The sequence below is a fragment of the Pristiophorus japonicus genome, chromosome 2 (assembly GCF_044704955.1).
Source record: "Pristiophorus japonicus isolate sPriJap1 chromosome 2, sPriJap1.hap1, whole genome shotgun sequence".
Classification (NCBI taxonomy): domain Eukaryota; kingdom Metazoa; phylum Chordata; class Chondrichthyes; family Pristiophoridae; genus Pristiophorus; species Pristiophorus japonicus.
Window position 1 is genome coordinate 39,152,046 of NC_091978.1, and position 20,464 is coordinate 39,172,509.

At 42.5% G+C, this 20,464-nt stretch overlaps 1 protein-coding gene across 1 annotated transcript in view; it reads right to left on the reverse strand.

Moving 5' to 3' along the window:
• Positions 1–20,464, reverse strand: part of LOC139229982 (probable E3 SUMO-protein ligase RNF212) — a 140,274-nt gene that overhangs the window by 54,616 nt on the left and 65,194 nt on the right. The window contains exons 8-11 of the mRNA XM_070861684.1: positions 19,900–19,952; positions 5,517–5,580; positions 5,207–5,252; positions 4,786–4,849 (exon numbers count right to left, since the gene is read on the reverse strand). Coding sequence (XP_070717785.1) covers positions 4,786–4,849; positions 5,207–5,252; positions 5,517–5,580; positions 19,900–19,952 — 227 coding nt within the window. The remainder of the gene's footprint in view (positions 1–4,785; positions 4,850–5,206; positions 5,253–5,516; positions 5,581–19,899; positions 19,953–20,464) is intronic.

The following is a 20,464-nucleotide window of genomic DNA, read 5'->3' on the forward strand; positions in this document are numbered from 1 at the left end:
GCCCTGCAACACATCGGAGTTGCGTTCATTCCTGGGACTGTTGAACTATTTCGGGAACTTTCTGCTGAACTTGAGCACATTGTTGGAGCCACTACACGTGCTCCTGCGTAAGGGTTGCGATTGGTTTTGGGAGGACTGTCAGGAACGGGCTTTTGATCGGGTGCGAAACCTACTTTGTTCAAACAAGTTGTTGACCCTGGACGACCCCTGTAAAGAATTGGTTCTGACATGTGATGCATTGTCCTATGGGGTTAGGTGCGTGTTGCAGCGGGGCAATGCTGAGAGTCAACTACAACCTGTGGCTTATGCCTCCAGGTCGCTCTCTCAAGCAGAACGGGGATATGGGATGGTCGAGAAGGAAGCGCTTGCATGTGTCTATGGTGTAAAAAAAATGCATCAGTACTTCTTTGGTAGGAAGTTTGAATTAGAGACGGACCACAAGCCATTAACATCCCTGTTGTCAGACAGCAAGGCTATCAATGCCAAAGCAGCTGCTCGCATACAGCGATGGGCTCTCACGCTGGCTGCTTATGACTACTCCATCCGGCACAGGCCCGGCACTGAAAATTGTGCTGATGCGTTCAGCAGGCTTCCACTGGCCACCACTGAGGGGGCAGCGGAGCAAAGCGCCGAGATGGTCATGGCTGTCAATGCCTTTGACAGCCCAGGCTCCCCCATCACAGCCCGCCAGATCAAAATCTGGACAGAGATCCCCTCCTATCCTTGATTAAGAAATGTGTCCTGACTGGGGATTGGGCGCCCACACACGGAGCATTTCCTGAGGAGGTCAGACCGTTCCACAGACGGATGGATGAGCTCTCCATCCAAGCCGACTGCCTACTATAGGGCAGCTGGGTAGTTATGCCCCAGAAGGGCAGAGAGGCATTCATTAGGAAACTCCACAGCGAGCACCCAGGCATTGTGCTGATGAAGGCCATTGCCTGGTCACACGTTTGGTAGCCTGGAATTGATTCCGACCTGAAACACTGTGTTCGCAGATGCACAACGTGTGCCCAGCTGGGTAATGCCCCCAGGGAGGCCCTGCTCAGCCCGTGGCCCTGGCCCACCAGGCCATGGTCACGCATTCATGTTGACTACGCGGGCCCATTCATGGGAAAGATGTTCCTTATTGTGGTAGATGCGTACTCGAAATGGATCGAGTGCATCATTCTGAATTCATGCACGTCATCCACCACCGTGGAAAGCCTACATGCGATCTTTGCAACCCAAGGCTTGCCGGACATCCTGGTTAGTGATAATGGCCCATGTTTCACAAGCTACAAATTCCGAGAGTTTATGTCGGGCAATGGCATCAACCACATCAGGACTGCGCCGTTCAAGCTGGCCTCCAATGGCCAGGCGTAACGTGCGGTCCAAATCATTAAGCAAGGTATACTCAGGATTCAAGGACCCTCCCTAAAATGCCACCTATCGCGTCTCCTGCTGGCCTATAGATCCCGCCCGCAGTCGCTCACAGGGGTCCCACCCGCAGAGCTACTAATGAAACGGACACTCAAAACTCAGATGTCCCTCATTCACCCAGTCCTGACCAACATAGTTGAGGGCAAGCGCAAGTCACAAAACAAGTACCATGACCGTAATTCGAGGGGGAGATGTATGGAAATATATGATCCTGTATTCGTCCTCAATCACACCATGGGGCTCAAATGGCTTGAGGGCACTGTAATTGAAATAGGGTCATCGTGGTAAAACTCAACAATGGTCAGATATGCCATAAGCATCTGGACCAAGTAAAAAAAAAGGTTCAGCATCGACACGGAGGAACCTGAAGAAGACCATGAGATGGAGCTCACAACACCGCCAGTGAACGAGCAACAAGAGCAATCAGAAGAATGCACAGTCCCTGCGGTCAGTCTAGACAGGCTGGAATCACCACAGGTGACAGACACTCATGTCAGTGTCCAACAACCAGAGCTCCAACTGCGGCGTAGACCACCTGAAAGACTAAACCTATGATCCAAATAAGACTTTGGGGTGGGGGGGGGAGGGGGGAGGTGATGTCATGTATGTAACCACCATGTAACACCACTGTATTACTGTATACACTCATGACCTAGATGCACACCTTGACCACAAGGGGTGAACTTGTGGGAGACACTCCTTACCTGATCAGACAGGTATAAAAAGGGAGGTCCCATGCAGGGTCATCGTCTTTGGAGTCCTGTAAACAAAAAGTTAAGGTCACAGAGTGACCTTGTCCCCAGAATGTGCTTCGTGTTGTTTCATACTGTAGAGTAAGGACTTTACAGGTAGCACTGGTTTGCCGCATGCTCCTTCTGCTGCCTTCGCTTGCTTTCTGCATGCTCTTGGCAACGAGACGCGAAGTGCTCAGCGCACTCCCGGATGCACTTCCTCCATTTAGGGCGGTCTTTGGCCAGGGACTTCCAGGTGTCGGTGGGGATGTTGCATTTTATCAAGGAGGCTTTGAGGTTGTCCTTGAAACGTTTCCTCTGCCCACCTTGGGCTCGCTTGCTGTGTAGGAGTTCCGAGTAGAGCGCTTGCTTTGGGAGTCTCGTGTCAGGCATGTGGACAATGTAGCCCACCTACCGGAGCTGGTCGAGTGTAGTCAGTGCTTCAATGCTGGGGATGTTGGCCTGGTCGAGAACACTAACGTTGGTGCGTCTGTCCTCGGATATAGAGCAGGCAGGCAAATGGAGTTGAGGGACAGATCAGCTATGATCTAATAGAATTGCAGAAGAGACTCGAGGGCTGAATGGCCTGCTCCTGTTTCTATATTCTGTTTGTTAAATATTATACTTTGGCTTGTTCAAACGTTGAATAGATATTACTGTACTAGCTAAATACTACAGATAACCATTCAAAAATTCAGTGCCACAATTTAACAAATAATCAGCATTTCGGGACAGCCAGTTCACTGTTATTTGTTAAGATTCAAACAAGTTGGACTCATATGGTGAAGGAAATAATTAGCTCAAGACCTACTGGTATCTTGCTAGATTTTTGACCAGTCTGAAATCCAGCCCTCTCATATGTTGCATTCTTTGTTTTAGTACTGCTACCTTGGAACGAAATTGTTCCTTTGATCTTCGAAAGTTAATCTCTGGACCAGAAGATCAAAGGAATAGCTAAAAACCAATCATTTCAAGCAATAAAGATGAGATAGCACTATATCTGTGAATTTTATAATGTATGTCTATCCTAATAACTTAACGGTTTTACTGTTGGTTATCAACATGAATTGTATTAAAAGATTGTGGACCTGGGAGTGAATTGGTCTAAAGTTCAAGGATAGACTTCTTGGGCAACAGCTGCCACTTATCAGCAACACTTCTGTGCTTAAAACTTTTGGTAGATTCTTCTGCATGTGTCAGCCTAAATGCAAACTGAAGAATATAATCTGATTGAGGTATTCTTTGTTACTATACTCAAAGTAACCCTCTCACTGTATCTCTCTATGTGCCTTCTCCATGGGAGGATGGCAACAAGTGAATTTCATACAGGCATCATGAAGGCTCTAGTTTATGCAAAATAAATATGTCATGGGCTCCCTTAAATTCCTCCTGCAATGTCCACTCACAACCTTTCACTGTATGCACTCCAACAACACAGTGGCCCCAAATTTCTGCTGACCCAGGATCCACTCACAATATAAGTTGGATAGGATTTCAATAGAGCTCTGGGTGGGAAATTGCCCAGGTCCCAGATATTCCAGGCCCCAGCCCCAGCCTCAGGTTTCTGTTGGAATCTATTTGAAAGAAAGAAAGACTTGCAATTATAAAGCACTTTTCACGACCACTGGACGTCTCAAAGCGCTTTACAGCCAATTAAGTACTTTTGAAATGTAGTCATTGTTGTAATGTGGGAAACGCGGCAGCCAATTTGCGCACAAGCAAGCTCCCACAAACAGCAATGTGATAATCACCAGATAACCTGTTCTTTTGTTATGTTGATTGAGGGATAAATATTGGCCAGGACACATTTGGGGCGGAACCTCCATCTGCTTCAAACACTGACCATGATCTGGGAGGAAATAGAGCCAGGAAAGTGAATTCCCATGCCAAGAATTTGCTTGGCTCCAGTCTCCATAATGCCATGTGGCCCTTCTGCTGGGATGAGCACAGCATACTTCAGCAGCAGAAGTGGGGCTCAGCCAGAGGATAAGGCCTCGGTTCTGGCTTGAACCCCCTAAAAATTCTGGTAGTATAATGCTGTTCAGTCCCCTCATAAAGGGGACCATCAAAATGTCTGGTTGTACCAGAAGCAAAATGAGCAACTGGCCACTGCTGCTTTCTCCACTCACTTCCCCGTCTTTCGGTGGGCGTCCAAAACGCATCTATAGCACCATGAGTGCCCATCACTGCCATTTTAATTAGACATATTCCCCCTGGTCTCAGTTAGTTCAATTAGCTTCAGTGCCCTGAACTAAAAAGAACTATCTGCCAGAGTAATCGTTCCTAATTGCTATCCAATTAGCTCAGTTGTAAAGTGCAAATTACGCAAGAGCAACATTGGCCTTGGCTGTCATGCCTTCCATGTGTAAGCAGTCTGCTGAAGCTTACAGGTTCACACATGATGAATAACCAGTTGGGCAAAGTACCAGAGAGGGGAGGGATGAAAAAGGAGGAAAGCGGAAAATGTTCAAAAGATGAACTGATTCTTGACTACATTTGTGAAACTTTAGTCAGGTGTAGTGTATTGTCTTTCAGGTTCATTTTATATACCTCTAAAATTAACTGAAATTAGCACTCAAATTTAAATCTGCTTCAAGTAAATATGGATAAGGAAGTAACTTGTGCCACTTACCCATTCGCCCATCCTGGGGTGGACTTATTAATGATAGTCTGGTTGGACCCATTGATGCATCAGACTGTGCACATGGCAAAAAGATCAAAAGTAAAGGAAATACAGTTCAATAATAGATCATCCTTTCTTAAAACAATATTGTAATTGTCTGTAATAAGCAAAAGTTGCTAATGGCAACGACTGGAATCAATACATTGAATACAATGGGTTAACACTTTTGCTAAAAAGTATTTGTACTTAACAGACATATTTCATCTACCACACCATCTATTACAACTTTTCTGTATGGAAGTGCTATGATTGGCTTTATTTCGCAACTTTTAACAAGCGAGTTCCTGGACGACAAGACCACATTTATGGTATGATCGGTATTGCATCAAGTGGCCTATGTTTTACCTTATATTAGGTTGTGCACACTTACCTTTCCTGATGGACTAGGTCTTGTATCAATCTCCATTTTGTGTGACCTGATTGAAAATTTTCAATAAAAGGTTGACCAAAGGATTTGCATAAAATATTTAAATCTTTTCCTGTCATACTTTCAAAGTATAAATGCTAATGGTATTAAGCAGAATTATGAAAACATATTCAACTACAAAATATTTATGCATTTGAGTGTTGTCAAAAAAGAATTTCAAAGTATTTTTCATTCTAACATTATTTAGTATGGTTTCCCTTTGCAGCACAATATTTTGCTTTCAGAAAAACACACCATCTTTAAGACAACATACATTTCAGTCGTGGATGGTCTTGATTGTGGGACTGAAGCATACATCCCTGACTTCATTGAAGGTGCTAAAGAATAAAAAAAAGGCTCTGATGTTAGCATTTGAAGAAGCAACATGTATTGAGCAATTCTTTCACAACAAAACAAGAAAAGTGCAGAAAATGTGCAAAAAATAAATGAATAAACATTAAAATTAACAGAATGGAAGCAGATGTTAGTTATTGTGGAAACTCAAGTTACTCTATTCCTATGAAGCACCAAGTGCTCCCAGTCTTTTGCCAAAATGAAGAAATGATTCAATTTGTTTTATTGTAGACTCATATCCAATGAAACTGGAATGTAAAAAGTATTAGATTTGATTTAGAAAACATAGAACTTTAAAAAAAATTAGAACCTATTTCTACAATGATGAGATAAATAATAATTACTTTCCATAGTAAATGCTATTACCTGGAGAATTCCTCCACAAACATACATTTGGATTTAGCCCATTTACAGCCAGAATAACACCTGTTTAAAAGGCCACAAACGCCCTCCTCAAGCTCCACCCTACATACATTTCAACTCATCTAGAATTCTGTTGCTTCTATCCAATCCTATATTAAGACCTACACACCTATCACCGCTGTCCTTATTGAGCCCAGTGCATTGTCTTCTTATCCTTATTTTTAAATACCTACAGGTCTCACTCCAATCTCTGCAATCTTCTATAGCTCTATATCCAAGCATGCACCTTCCACTCTTCTGATTCTGACCTACTGAACGTCTTCCAGTCTCCTTGCTTCACCATAGGCATGCACTTAGGAATTCTGCTTACAACCCCTTCACCTTGCTACCTCTCTCTACTTTCAAAAGCCTTTTCAAAACCTAAATTTGTAACCATGCCTTCAGTCTCCTCCGCTAACTTTCTTCTACCATTTCCAGCTCAGTGCTCTCCAATATTCTTGCAATGTTTTGGTATGTGAGCACACAATCGAGGCTGACATTCTAGTGGTTTTGAGGGAGGGCTGCACTGTCAGAGGTGCCATCTTTCAGATGAGAAATTAAACTGAGGCTCTGTCTCAGCCTCAGATGGATGTAAAAGAATCTCTATTTGAAGAAGATCAGAGGAGTTCTCCTGGTGCCCTGGACAACATTTATCCATCAACTGAAATTGCAAACACAGATTAGCTGATCATTTATTTCACTGTTGTTTGTGGACAAATGCTCTGTGCAAATTGGTTGCCATGTTTTTTTTTCCTTTTCCTGAAAAATCATTGCTGTTTGTGAATCTATGCCATCTATTCAAGAGCAGCTTACAAAATGTTTACATGTACACTAGGGGATAAATGTTTACCTTTAGCACTAAAGATGAAAATTGATGTCTCGATGTAAATATCGCTAATTCTACCAAAGAATGGCACTCACATCCATATCATTCTCTGCCACTGTTACCAGGAGTCTGGAAATTTGCAGTAGCTGTAATTTTGAAACTTCAAAAAACTAATGAAAGGATATTCGGTAGCATGCTTTGGACAGGCCAGCAGATCTCAGATCAGGGAATTTTGCCGTATTATAGGTGGCATTTCCAAGGACCGATAGACAAAAAAATTGCTCATTGTTGCCTCCTGACACAATTGAAAGCCAAAAAAGTCTGAAAATAAGGATATATGTTGTATCCTTGTTCCAGACACTTTGGTTAACTCCAAATCTACATTAAGTGGTAAAATAGATTATTTAAATTAGATTAATCATAATGGAAAAACATAGAAAATATTTTAAAAGACTTAAAAAAAATGCAAACAGCTATAATGCTAACTCCTAGTGGATGTAAAAACAGGAAGAACTTTGGGAAATGCCTCCCTAGTTTTATAAGTCACTCACACAAGCCCCTTAAAGGGTGTACAAATGACAAAATGCCCAGTAATCCAGCTGTGGAGCAATGTGATTTTCATGTGTAATTACTCAATGAAAAGTGAGAAAACCTCCTACCCTTGGAAACTATGTCATAGGTTGAAAAATCTGGATTTAAGACTTTAGCTTGGTTTCCTGTGGTCAGCTGTCACTGGAGTAGCCCAGCAGGGTGGGAGATCAGGTGTCCATTGAAGTAAGGGATTTCGTGTATTTACTGAAAGATCCGAACAAACCTGTTCAGAATTTTATTAGTATAAAAATGGCAAGTACTTATAATAAAAGTGCTCCTCCTTGATCTTTAGTTTAGTGTGCAGAGGAAACTGTTTAATGGATTGGCTGTACACTTTAAATTTTACACACGGCAATATTGCAAACAGATTTTTTTAAAGCTACATTTAAAAAAGAAAATCACTCCTCTTTCTCAGATGATAATATGCTAAATTCTTCTGAAGGAGAAGGAAAAACTGTCTTCCTTTCATTGGGAAGTAGAATTTGTTTGGGACAGGTGAAATAAAGCATGAACTTTTAGTTCAAATTACCAGTTTCTTTTCATAAGCTTCAGGTAAAGTCAACCAGTACATTGTGAAGAACATTTAAATGGTTCAAACACTACTCTCCATTATGTGTCCTCAGTGCATGAGATGCAAGTCTAGAATCATTACCAAGAATCACTGTAGAAGACAGTTATACATTTAGAATTTTGTGTACAATACAAACTGATGCATTTTCTTTATGTAATAAACTGACTGTAAGAAGTACATGACACGAACAAAATCAAGGCTAGTTCATTTTTCATCTATACCCAGAGTATGGTCTGTAGTTTCCGTGGCCACAACAACCATATGTCCTAGAGTACTAATATAGATGAATATCCTTGTATTTTCACAAGTGTTCAATTTTGTAAAATTTTTTTGCAAAAGGACTCTTGTCGGTTTCATTTATGCGAGCCTATTCTGTAAAATCTCTGGAGATGTTTGAAGTTGCCCCCTTCATTAAGATGACTAATGCCAGATCTATCCTGGAGTTCAGTAATCACTCTTTTTAACCCCGCCCTTTCCACCTGATTAGCTCTGCCTCAGCTTCTTATCATTAGCTTTTAACAAGGCCTTAACCAACAGAAAGCTAAGGCGGGAGTCAGTAATTTCTGTTAATCCATTTTCTGATGTGAAAAATACAACGAAAGAGTCGTCAATTACCATTTCCTATTGTTCCTGCAATCCTATTTACACACATCTACTTTTCATAAATACGAATGTAAAAAGAACGTGGCCACATCGGATGTTAAACAGCTAATCATGGTTTACAGTGGATATTAAGCAAAAACGGCAAAAAAGGCTTTGAGCATACTTGCTCTGAGCAAATACTAAAAAACAAGCAGGGCCTCTTATCATAGAAACATAGAAAATAGGTTCAGGAGTAGGCCATTCGGCACTTCGAGCCTGCACCGGCATTCCTAAAGTTCATGGCTGAACATGCAACTTCAGTACCCCATTCCTGCTTTCTCGCCATACCCCTTGATTCCCCTAGTAGTAAGGACCTCATCTAACTCCCTTTTGAATATATTTAGTGAATTGGCCTCAACAACTTTCTGTGGTAGAGAATTCCACAGGTTCACCACTCTCTGGGTGAAGAAGTTTCTTCTCATCTCGGTCCTAAACGGCTTACCCCTTATCCTTAAGACTGTGACCCCTGGTTCTGGACTTCCCCAACATTGGGAACATTCTTCCTGCATCTAATCTATCTAAACCCGTCTGAATTTTAAATGTTTTTATGAGATCCCCTCTCATTCTTCTGAACTCCAGTGAATACAAGCCCAGTTGGTCCAGTCTTTCTTGATATGTCAGTCCCGCCATCCAAGGAATCAGTCTGGTGAACCTTCGCTGCACTCCCTCAATAGCAAGAATGTCCTTCCTCAAGTTAGGAGACCAAAACTGTACATAATACTCCAGGTGCGGCCTCACCAAGGCCCTATACAACTGTAGTAACACCTCCCTGCCCTGTACTCAAATCCCCTCGCTATGAAGGCCAAAATGCCATTTGCTTTCTTAACCGCCTGCTGTACCTGCATGCCAATCTTCAATGACTGATGTACCATGACACCCAGGTCTCGTTGCACCTCCCCTTTTCCTATCTGTCACCATTCAGAAAATAGTCTGTCTCTCTGTTTTTACCAACAAAGTGGATAACCTCACATTTATCCACATTATACTTCATCTGCCATGCATTACCCCACTCACCTAACCTGTCCAAGTCACTCTGCAGCCTCATAGCATCCTCCTCATAGCTCACACTGCCAGCCAACTTAGTGTCAACTGAAAATTTGGAGATACTACATTTAATCCCCTCTTCCAAATCATTAATGTACAATGTAAACAGCTGGGGCCCCAGCACAGAACCTTGTGGTACCCCACTAGTCACTGCCTGCCATTCTGAAAAGTACCCATTTATTCCTACTCTTTGCTTCCTGTCTGACAACCAGTTCTCAATCCGCATCAGCACACTATCCCCAATCCCATGTGCTTTAACTTTGCACATTAATCTCTTGTGTGGGACCTTGTCGAAAGCCTTCTGAAAGTCCAAATACACCACATCAACTGGTTCCCCCTTGTCCACTCTACTGGAAACATTCTCAAAAAATTCCAGAAGATTTGTCAAGCATGATTTCCCTTTCACAAATCCATGCTAACTTGGACCTATCATGTCACCTCTTTCCAAATGCGCTGCTATGGCATCCTTAATAATTGATTCCATCATTTTACCCACTACCGATGTCAGGCTGACCGGTCTATAATGCCCTGTTTTCTCTCTCCCTCCTTTTTTAAAAAATGGGATTACATTGGCTAACCTCCACTCCATAGGAACTGATCCAGAGTCTATGGAATGTTGGAAAATGACTGTCAATGCATCCGCTATTTCCAAGGCCACCTCCTTAAGTACTCTGGGATGCAGTCCATCAGGCCCTGGGGATTTATCAGCCTTCAATCCCATCAATTTCCCCAACACAATTTCCTGACTTAAAAGGATTTCCCTCAGTTCCTCCTTCTTACTACACCCTCTGACCCCTTTTACATCCGGAAAGTTGTTAATGTCCTCCTTAGTGAATACCGAACCAAAGTACTTGTTCAATTGGTCTGCCATTTCTTTGTTCCCAATTATGACTTCCTCTGATTCTGATTGCAGGGGACCTACATTTCTCTTTACTAACCTTTTTCTCTTTACATATCTATAGAAACTTTTGCAGTCCGTCTTAATGTTCCCTGCAAGCTTCCTCTCGTACTCTATTTTCCCTGCCCTAATCAAACCCTTTGTCCTCCTCTGATGAGTTCTAAATTTATCCCAGTCCATGGGTTCGCTGCTATTTCTGGCCAATTTATATGCCACTTCCTTGGTTTTAATACTATCCCTGATTTCCCTTGATAGCCACGGTTGAGCCACCTTCCCTTTTTTATTTTTATGCCAGACAGGGATGTACAATTATTTGTATTTCATCCATGCGGTCTCTAAATGTCTGCCATTGCCCATCCACTGTCAACCCCTTAAGTATCATTTGCCAATCTATCCTAGCCAATTCACGTCTCATACCTTCAAAGTTACCCTTCTTTAAGTTCTGTACCATGGCCTCTGAATTAACTGTTTCATTCTCCATCCTAATGTAAAATTCCACCATATTATGGTCACTCTTCCCCAAGGAGCCTCACACAACGAGATTGCTAATTAATACATAGAAACATAGAAACATAGAAAATAGGTGCAGGAGCAGGCCATTCGGCCCTTCTAGCCTGCACCGCCATTCAATGAGTTCATGGCTGAAAATGCAACTTCAGTATCCCATTCCTGCTTTCTCACCATGCCCCTTGATCTCCTTAGTAGTAAGGACTACATCTAACTCCTTTTTGAATATATTAAGTGATTGGCCTCAACAACTTTCTGTGGTAGAGAATTTCACAGGTTCACCACTCTCTGCGTGAAGAAGTTCCTCCTCATCTCGGTCCTAAATGGCTTACCCCTTATCCTTAGACTGTGACCCCTGGTTCTGGACTTCCCCAACATTGGGAACATTCTTCCTGCATCTAACCCGTCAGAATTTTAAACGTTTCTATGAGGTCCCCTCTCATTCTTCTGAACTCCAGTGAATACAAGCCCAGTTGATCCAGTCTTTCTTGATAGGTCAGTCCTGCCATCCCGGGAATCAGTCTGGTGAACCTTCGCTGCACTCCCTCAATAGCAAGAATGTCCTTCCTCAGGTTAGGAGACCAAAACTGTACACAATACTCCAGGTGTGGCCTCACCAATGCCCTGTACAACTGTAGCAACACCTCCCTGCCCCTGCACTCAAATCCCCTCGCTATGAAGGCCAACATGCCATTTGCTTTCTTAACTGCCTGCTGTACCTGCATGCCAACCTTCAATGACTGATGTACCATGACACTCAGGTCTCGTTGCACCTCCCCTTTTCCTAATCTGTCACCATTCAGATAATAGTCTGTCTCTCTGTTTTTACCATCAAAGTGGATAACCTCACATTTATCCACATTATACTTCATCTGCCATGCATTTGCCCACTCACCTAACCTATCCAAGTTGCTCTGCAGCCTTATAGCATCCTCCTCGCAGCTCACACTGCCACCTAACTTCGTGTCATCCGCAAATTTGGAAATACTACATTTAATCCCCCCGTCTAAATCATTAATGTACAGTGTAAACAGCTGGGGCTCCAGCACAGAACCTTGCGGTACCCCACTAGTCACCGCCTGCCATTCTGAAAAGTACCCATTTACTCCTACTCTTTGCTTCCTGTCTGACAACCAGTTTTCAATCCATGTCAGCACATTACCCCCAATCCCATGTGCTTTAACTTTGCACATTAATCTCTTGTGTGGAACCTTGTCGAAAGCATTCTGAAAGTCCAAATATACCACATCAACTGGTTCTTCCTTGTCCACTCTACTGGAAACATCCTCAAAAAATTCCCGAAGATTTGTCAAGCATGATTTCCCTTTCACAAATCCATGCTGACTTGGACCTATCATGTCACCTCTTTCCAGATACGCTGCTATGACATCCTTAATAATTGATTCCATCATCTTACCCACGACCGATGTCAGGCTGACCGGTCTATAATTCCCTGTTTTCTCTCTCCCTCATTTTTTAAAAAGTGGGGTTACATTGGCTACCCTCCACTCGATAGGAACTGATCCAGAGTCAATGGAATGTTGGAAAATGACTGTCAATGCATCCGCTATTTCCAAGGCCACCTCCTTAAGTACTCTGAGATGCAGTCCATCAGGCCCTGGGGATTTATCGGCCTTCAATCCCATTAATTTCCCCAACACAATTTCCCGACTAATAAGGATTTCCCTCAGTTCCTCCTCCTTACTAGACCCTCTGACCCCTCTTATATCCGGAAGGTTGTTAATGTCCTCCTTAGTGAATACCGAACCAAAGTACTTGTTTAATTGGTCCGCCATTTCTTTGTTCCCTCTCTCATTACACAACACCCAGTCTAAGATGGCCTCCCCCCTAGTTGGTTCCTCGACATATTGGTATAGAAAACCATCCCTTACGCACTCCAGGAAATCCTCCTCCACCGTATTGTTTCCAGTTTGGTTAGCCCAATCTATATGCATATTAAAGTCACCCATGATAACTGCTGCACCTTTATTACATGCACCCCTAATTTCCTATTTGCTGCCCTCCCCAACTACTGTTTGGAGGTCTGTACACAACTCCCACTAGCGTTTTCTGCCCCTTGTTATTCCGTAGCTTCACCCATACCGATTCCACATCATCCAAGCTGAAGTCTTTCCTTACAATTGCATTAATTTCCTCTTTAACCAGCAACGCCACCCCGCCTCCTTTTCCTTTCTGTCTATCCTTCCTATCCTTGCCAGCCTTGGTCAACCTGGAGCCATGTCTCCGTGATGCCAACCACATCGTATCCGTTACACAGTTAATTCGTCCACCTTATTCCGAATACTCCTCGTATTGAGGCACAGAGCCTTCAGGTTTGCCTTTTTAATGCACATAGACCCTTTAGAATGTTGCTGCAAAGTGGCCCTTTTTGTTTTTTGCCTTGGGTTTCTCTGCCCTCCACTTTTACTCATCTCCTTTCTGTCTTTTGCTTCTGTCTCAATTTTGTTTCCCTCTGTCTTCCTGCATTGGTTCCCATCCCCCTGCCATATTAGTTTAACTCCTCCTCAACAGCACTCGCAAACACTCCTCCTAGGACATTGGTTCCGGTCCTGCCTAGGTGCAGACCCTCCGGTTTATACTGGTCCCACCTCCCCCTGGAACCGGTTCCAATGCCCCAGGAATTTGAATCCCTCCCTGCTGCACCACTGCTCAAGCCACGTATTCATCTGAGCTATCCTGCGATTCCTACTCTGACTAGCACGTGGCACTGGTAGCAATCCCGAGATTACTACTTTTGAGGTCCTACTTTTTAATTTAGCTCCTAGCTCCTTAAGGAAGAGAAATTGTCGGCAAAACTAACAATATGATATAATTCGTATGTTTTTTTAAAAACATTTTCACTGTAGGAAATCTTCCCAGTCTTGCTAATTGGGGAATGTAAGTGATGAGGTTGGGTCCAGACTCGTGAAGAAAATAGTGAAGTGGTTACTCGAGAAACTGGAGAACTTGAATATTCATAAAACTCCAGGAGTGCTGAAAGCATCCAAGAATACTTAAAGAAACAAGAGCAGAAGTAAGAACAAATTTGGTAAGGTGGGGTACCAGAATACTGGAAAATAGCTATTATTCTAATGTGGAAATGTCATGATTCTGGAAATTATAGGGTTGATTAGTTTGGCATCAATACTGGAAAATATTGGAGTAAAAGAAGCATTTAAAGAACGCCTGTTAGGATTAAATGCGAGAAATCAAAACCATTGTACAACATGTCAGAAAACCATGCCAACACGCAATGCATTATGAAGATTTATTGGTTAATGGAATTGTGGATATTGCATAACCTGATTTTCAGTAAGAATCTGATAAGGCCTTTTACAATCCTTGTAGTTACAGAGTCAGGTCATGGGATCAAAAACATACTTGTAAACAGAATCAGCGAACAGGAAACAGAGAGCAGTTTGCAATGGTAATAGATCTAACTATAGTGGTAAATAGAAAAAGCTCTTAATAATTTGTCTTGGAAAATCTTGAGTTAGAAATTCTTCTCATATTTTAAAAGAGTTGGCTAAACTATTTGATCTAAAGTTAATTCATTAAAAAAAGTAATTTAGGGTCACTTTAGCATCTGTGCCACAAGGTTGCAGTCTCACTCCAGAGCCACAATTTCGCCGACCGAGGCGGGTTTGGTGCAGCTGGGGTCTGAAGCGAGTATCCAGCTCGCTGCCAGCTCCATCACGCTCTGTTGAAGTGATCTTACGATGATTAGGCTTGTTAAGTCCGCCCAGCGAGGTTCCCGTCCAATTAAAAGGAAGTGGGTCTGATGATATCATTTAATGATATGTCATCAGCCGGTTTCCTTAAAGGGACTATGTCCAAATTGTTAGACAGTTATGCTGTCAGTGTTCTACAGGCATTGAGGTGCTGCAAAACACTGACAAGCACTGCAGGTGCACCCAGGCACTCCCATGATTCCCTCCATATGCTTCTGGGAGGAGTCACAGCACGCAGGAAGGTTCTCTTCTCTGTCAATGGACGGAAGAGACCTCCCCAGGAGACCAACGCAGCCTAGTTGCACATTGCATAGGAGGACACAAGAAGGGATGTCGTCAGGAAGACCTGGCTGCATTGGCACAAACCTTTCAATGATCTCAGTAGATCACGAATGGTTATTGCAAAGCCACACACAACCTCATCCTGCTGTGCCATTCATCACATCCTCATAAGAACATAAGAAATAGGAGCAGGAGTAGAACATACAGCCCCTCGAGCCTGCTCCGCCATTTAATACGATCATGGCTGATCCGATCATGGACTCAGCTCCACTTCCCTGCCCGCTCCCCATAACCCCCTAATCCCTTATCGGTTAAGAAACTGTCTATCTCTGTCTTAAATTTATTCAATGTCCCTGCTTCCATAGCTCTTTGAGGCAGCGAATTCCACAGATTAACAACCCTCAGAAAAGAAATTCCTCCTCATCTCAGTTTTAAATGGGCGGCCCCTTATTCTAAGATTATACCCCCTAGTTCTAGTCTCCCCTATCAGTGGAAACATCCTCTCTGCATCCACCTTGTCAAGCCCCCTCATAATCTTATACATTTCAATAAAATCACTTCTCATTCTTCTGAATTCCAATGAGTAGAGGCCCAAACTCCTCAACCTTTCCTCATAAGTCAACCCCCTCATCTCCGGAATCAACCTAGTGAACTTTCTCTGAACTGATTCCAAAGCAAGTATATCCTTTCGTAAATATGGAAACCAAAACTGTACGCAGTATTCCAGGTGTGGCCTCACCAATACCCTGTATAGCTGTAGCAAGATTTCCCTCCTTTTATACTCCATCCCCTTTGCAATAAAGGCCAAGATTCCATTGGCCTTCCTGATCACTCGCTGTACCTGCACACTAATCTTTTGTGTTTAAAACCCCACAAACAGCAATATGATAATGACCAGATAATTTGTTTTTTTCTTATGTTGATTGAGAGATAAATATTGGCCAGGACACCAGGCATAACACCCCTGCTCTTCTTCGAAATAGCGCCATGGGATCTTTTACGTCTACCTGAGAGGGCAGATGGGGGCCTCGGTTTAACGTCTCATCCGAAAGACGGCACCTCCAATAGTGCAGCCCTCCCTCAGCACTGTACCGGAGTGTCACCCTAGATTTCTGTGCTCAAGTTCCTTGATTCCTGAGATGAAGAGGTTGTCATATGAAGAAAGATTGAGCAGTTTGGGCCTATACACATTGGAGTTTAGAAGACTGAGAGGTGATCTTATGGAAACGTATAAGACTCTGAGGGGACTTGAGAGGGTAAACGCAGAGGATGTTTCCCCTTGTGGGGGAATCTAGAACTAGGGGGCATAGTTTCAGAATAAGGGGTCTAACGGGAATAAAACGGAAATGAGGAGTAATTTATTCTCTCAGAGGGTGGTGAATCTTTGGAATTCTCTGCCCCAGAGAAATGTGGAGGCTGGGTCATTGAATATATTTAAGGTGGAGATAGACAGATTTTTGAATGATGAGGGAATCAAGGGTTATGGGGAGCAGACGGGAAAGTGGAGTTGAAGGCAGGATCAGATCAGCCATGATCTAATTGAAAGGCGGAGCCAGGGGCCAAACGGCCTACTCCTGCTCCTATTTCTTCGGTTATGAACCCACAACCTACTGACTCAGAGCCACGGTTGACACTGTAAGGACAACATAATATCTGGTACATCTTCACCAGATTTCAGTGATCCTCAGACATGTGAGTATAACGTATCCAGCAGTATCAATGATCTTTTCCTATTTGGTTGCTCCACATAAGAGACCCAAGTCTGACTTTTACACCAGTACGACCAAATACATTGTTTTTACAGTAAGTGGGGATATAATCCAAGTTTTAAGACCTCAAAGGAATCAATTGGATAAAAGTAGAAATATTTTATGGGAACCAGGGATATAATTATGAGCTCAGGAAGCCATAAAATGAGTTAAGTTTGCATATTTCGAGTTAACTTATGAAATAGACTACCTCCAGCAAAGTGAATATTGCTTTATTGGAAGCATTCTAGTTTAACGAGAAGTAATAGTATATGAGTTTGGAGTCAAGGTTGGCAGGCATAAGGATTTGAATAACAAGAAAGTTGGAAAGGTTGAATGTTTTTCTTTTCTCATTTTTACTTAACATTTTTAAGATCCAACAGCAATGTCATTTGAAATTAAATCACAGCTGCAAGATTTATTTGTTACGCATTTGTGAGCAGCAAATGATCATTCATTTCGCAATGTATCAAAAAGGCATTAAAAACTGGCTTCCCTCGCCGGAATGGATTTTTAAAAACAAGTTAATTTATTTTCTTGTGCTAACCATATATTATACATTTTTTGTTACTGAGACACCTAGATAAAGTGCCAAAGCATCCCTGGTGTTAAAAAGAGTAGATGAGGTTAGTCAGGAAGTAGTGATTAGATGGGTTTTAAAAGCTTGACAATTGCAGGAGGAAGGAAAGACTAAAAAACGAAGGGGGAGATTTTGGGGTCGATTGCGCCTCCCGTTAGCATTAACAGGGCGCAAACGGGTTTTCACCCGGGCTGGCAGGCCCCACAGAATTTGCAGCTTGGCCCTCTCCTACACATCAGCGCTACATGGCCCAGTGCAGAGTGCAAAAATAGGAAGAACTGCCCTATATATTTTGACACCTTATTTATCACAGGGGTATCTGGCACAATGAACTTTAAAACTGGGTCAAATATATCATTACGTATAGTAAAAATATAGAGAAAAGGGCAGTTTATGGGGTAACTTTTAATTTTGGCATGGACGGAAAACTAATTGTACGAATAAACTGGGCTAGAGTCGGTAAATAGCAACATAGAAACATAGAAAATAGGTGCAGGAGTAGGCCATTTGGCCCTTCGAGCTTGCACCACCATTCAATGAGTTCATGGCTGAACATGCAACTTCAGTACCCCATTCCTGCTTTCTCGCCATACCCCTTGATCCCCCTAGTAGTAAGGACAACATCTAACTCCTTTTTGAATATATTTAGTGAATTGGCCTCAACAACTTTCTGTGATCGAGAATTCCACAGGTTCACCACTCTCTGGGTGAAGAAGTTTCTCCTCATCTCTGTCCTAAATGGCTTACCCCTTATCCTTAGACTGTGACCCTTGGTTCTGGACTTCCCCAACATTGGGAACATTCTTCCTGCATCTAATCTGTCTAAACCCATCTGAATTTTAAACGTTTCTATGAGATTCCCTCTCATTCTTCTGAACTCCAGTGAATACAAGCCCAGTTGATCCAGTCTTTCTTGATATGTCAGTCCCGCCATCCCGGGAATCAGTCTGGTGAACCTTCGCTGCACTCCCTCAATAGCAAGAATGTCCTTCCTCAAGTTAGGAGACCAAAACTGTACACAATACTCCAAGTGTGGCCTCACCAAGGCCCTGTAGAACTGTAGTAACACCTCCCTGCCCCTGTACTCAAATCCCCTCCCTATGAAGGTCAACATGCCATTTGCTTTCTTAACCGCCTGCTGTACCTGCATGCCAACCTTCAATGACTGATGTACCATGACACCCAGGTCTCGTTGTACCTCCCATTTACCTAATCTGTCACCATTCAGATAATAGTCTGTCTCTCTGTTTTTACCACCAAAGTGGATAACCTCACATTTATCCACATTATACTTCATCTGCCATGCATTTGCCCACTCATCTAACCTATCCAAGTCACTCTGCAGCCTCATAGCATCCTCCTCGCAGCTCACACTGCCACCCAACTTAGTGTCATCCGCAAATTTGGAGATACTACATTTAATCCCCTTGCCCAAATCATTAATGTATAATGTAAACAGCTGGGGCCCCAGCACAGAACCTTGCGGTACCCCACCAGTCACTGTCTGCCATTCTGAAAAGTACCCATTTACTCCTACTCTTTGCTTCCTGTCTGCCAACCAGTTCTCAATCCATGTCAGCACACTACCCCCAATCCCATGTGCTTTAACTTTGCACATTAATCTCTTGTGTGTGACCTTGTCGAAAGCCCTCTGAAAGTCCAAATACACCACACCAAATAACTTCATTTATAATTCTGTGGCTATCTGAAACACTCATTTTCTTTTTGCTTCCGTTACCTGTATTCAGATTGAACATTTTTTTTCCTACAGTTCACTTTATTTTGTTCCGTTTAGTCTTTTTTCTCTTTTTTTGTTTTTTTACCGTTTCTTTGACTGGTTGTCAGTAATTTGTGCAGTACTTCATTCTTGCCACTGTGTTGCATCACAATACACTTCAATACTGACATTTTGGTACTGTCCTGTTTCAGCCTCTGGGCGGCCCTGTGTAGAAACACAGCTGGAATACTGCACAGTGCCACCCAGCAGCTGAAATTGAGAATGACAACATTTGTTTTTTTTCACTGCTGATCTAAATTGCAGTGCCAAAGAACAGCAAGAAATTCAGGCCAGCAATACATGTAGCAAAAAGGGAACACGTTAAATATGCAAACTTACTGCATTAACACAGGCACTGTATCACCTACTGAAACCAAAACATAGCCATTGAATTACTCTCGAGCTTTCATAACACAACTGTTATCATCTATTAAATATGCACTGTAGAAATGCTTTTGTATTTCCATTTCTAATGCAGATTATGAAGTGAGAATTATACAGAACATAACATTTATTAATGTTTTGTTACATTAAGAGTGTTTCTGTTGTAGTTGTTTATTGATTAACATTATGGGCTAGATTTTTCTGCCCACTGATTATGAATGAGCAGAAAATCTAGCTCTATATTTGCTGAATAAACAGAAAATGTTTTTGTTGTACTGCTCTCAAAGGGTTAAAGAAGAACAGTGTGTGTATTTACTTACTTGAAACAGATTCCCTTATGGAAGATGGGGTAGACAATCGTTGTGTTTGCTGTCTAATACCAAATAGAAAGACTCTCATTAATAATTACCATCTCCACTTACCAATTATACATTTATACAAATAGACACATTCCATCACTTATGAGTAACTCAGAGATAAGCTGTGAAGTTTATGGGGGTGAATTTCCACAGGGTGCTCCTGGAATGGCAGACCAGTTCCTGAAACATGTAAATGGGGTCTTTTAAGCCCTCTTCTGAAATCTGTCTGTGGTGAGCGGGGGATAAGTGATGAGCCTGTCCCCCTCAGGATTCTTCAATTGGCAGCCCACCCCACTGTAAGTAGCGGGCCAAAAACAAAAGTTATGTTTTTTTTAACAATAATTATTTTCGAAAGATCCTGTTGAGATGCATCACCACTTTCCCGTCCGAAACTGGGCTCCGATGAATGTCTATCCCCAAATGAGATTTATAACGAATGAAATAAAATGTTCAGACTGGAAAGAGTAACAAATTATCTTGCTGCCACACTGTGTGGCCAAAAATCTGCCATATTAATCTTTAATGA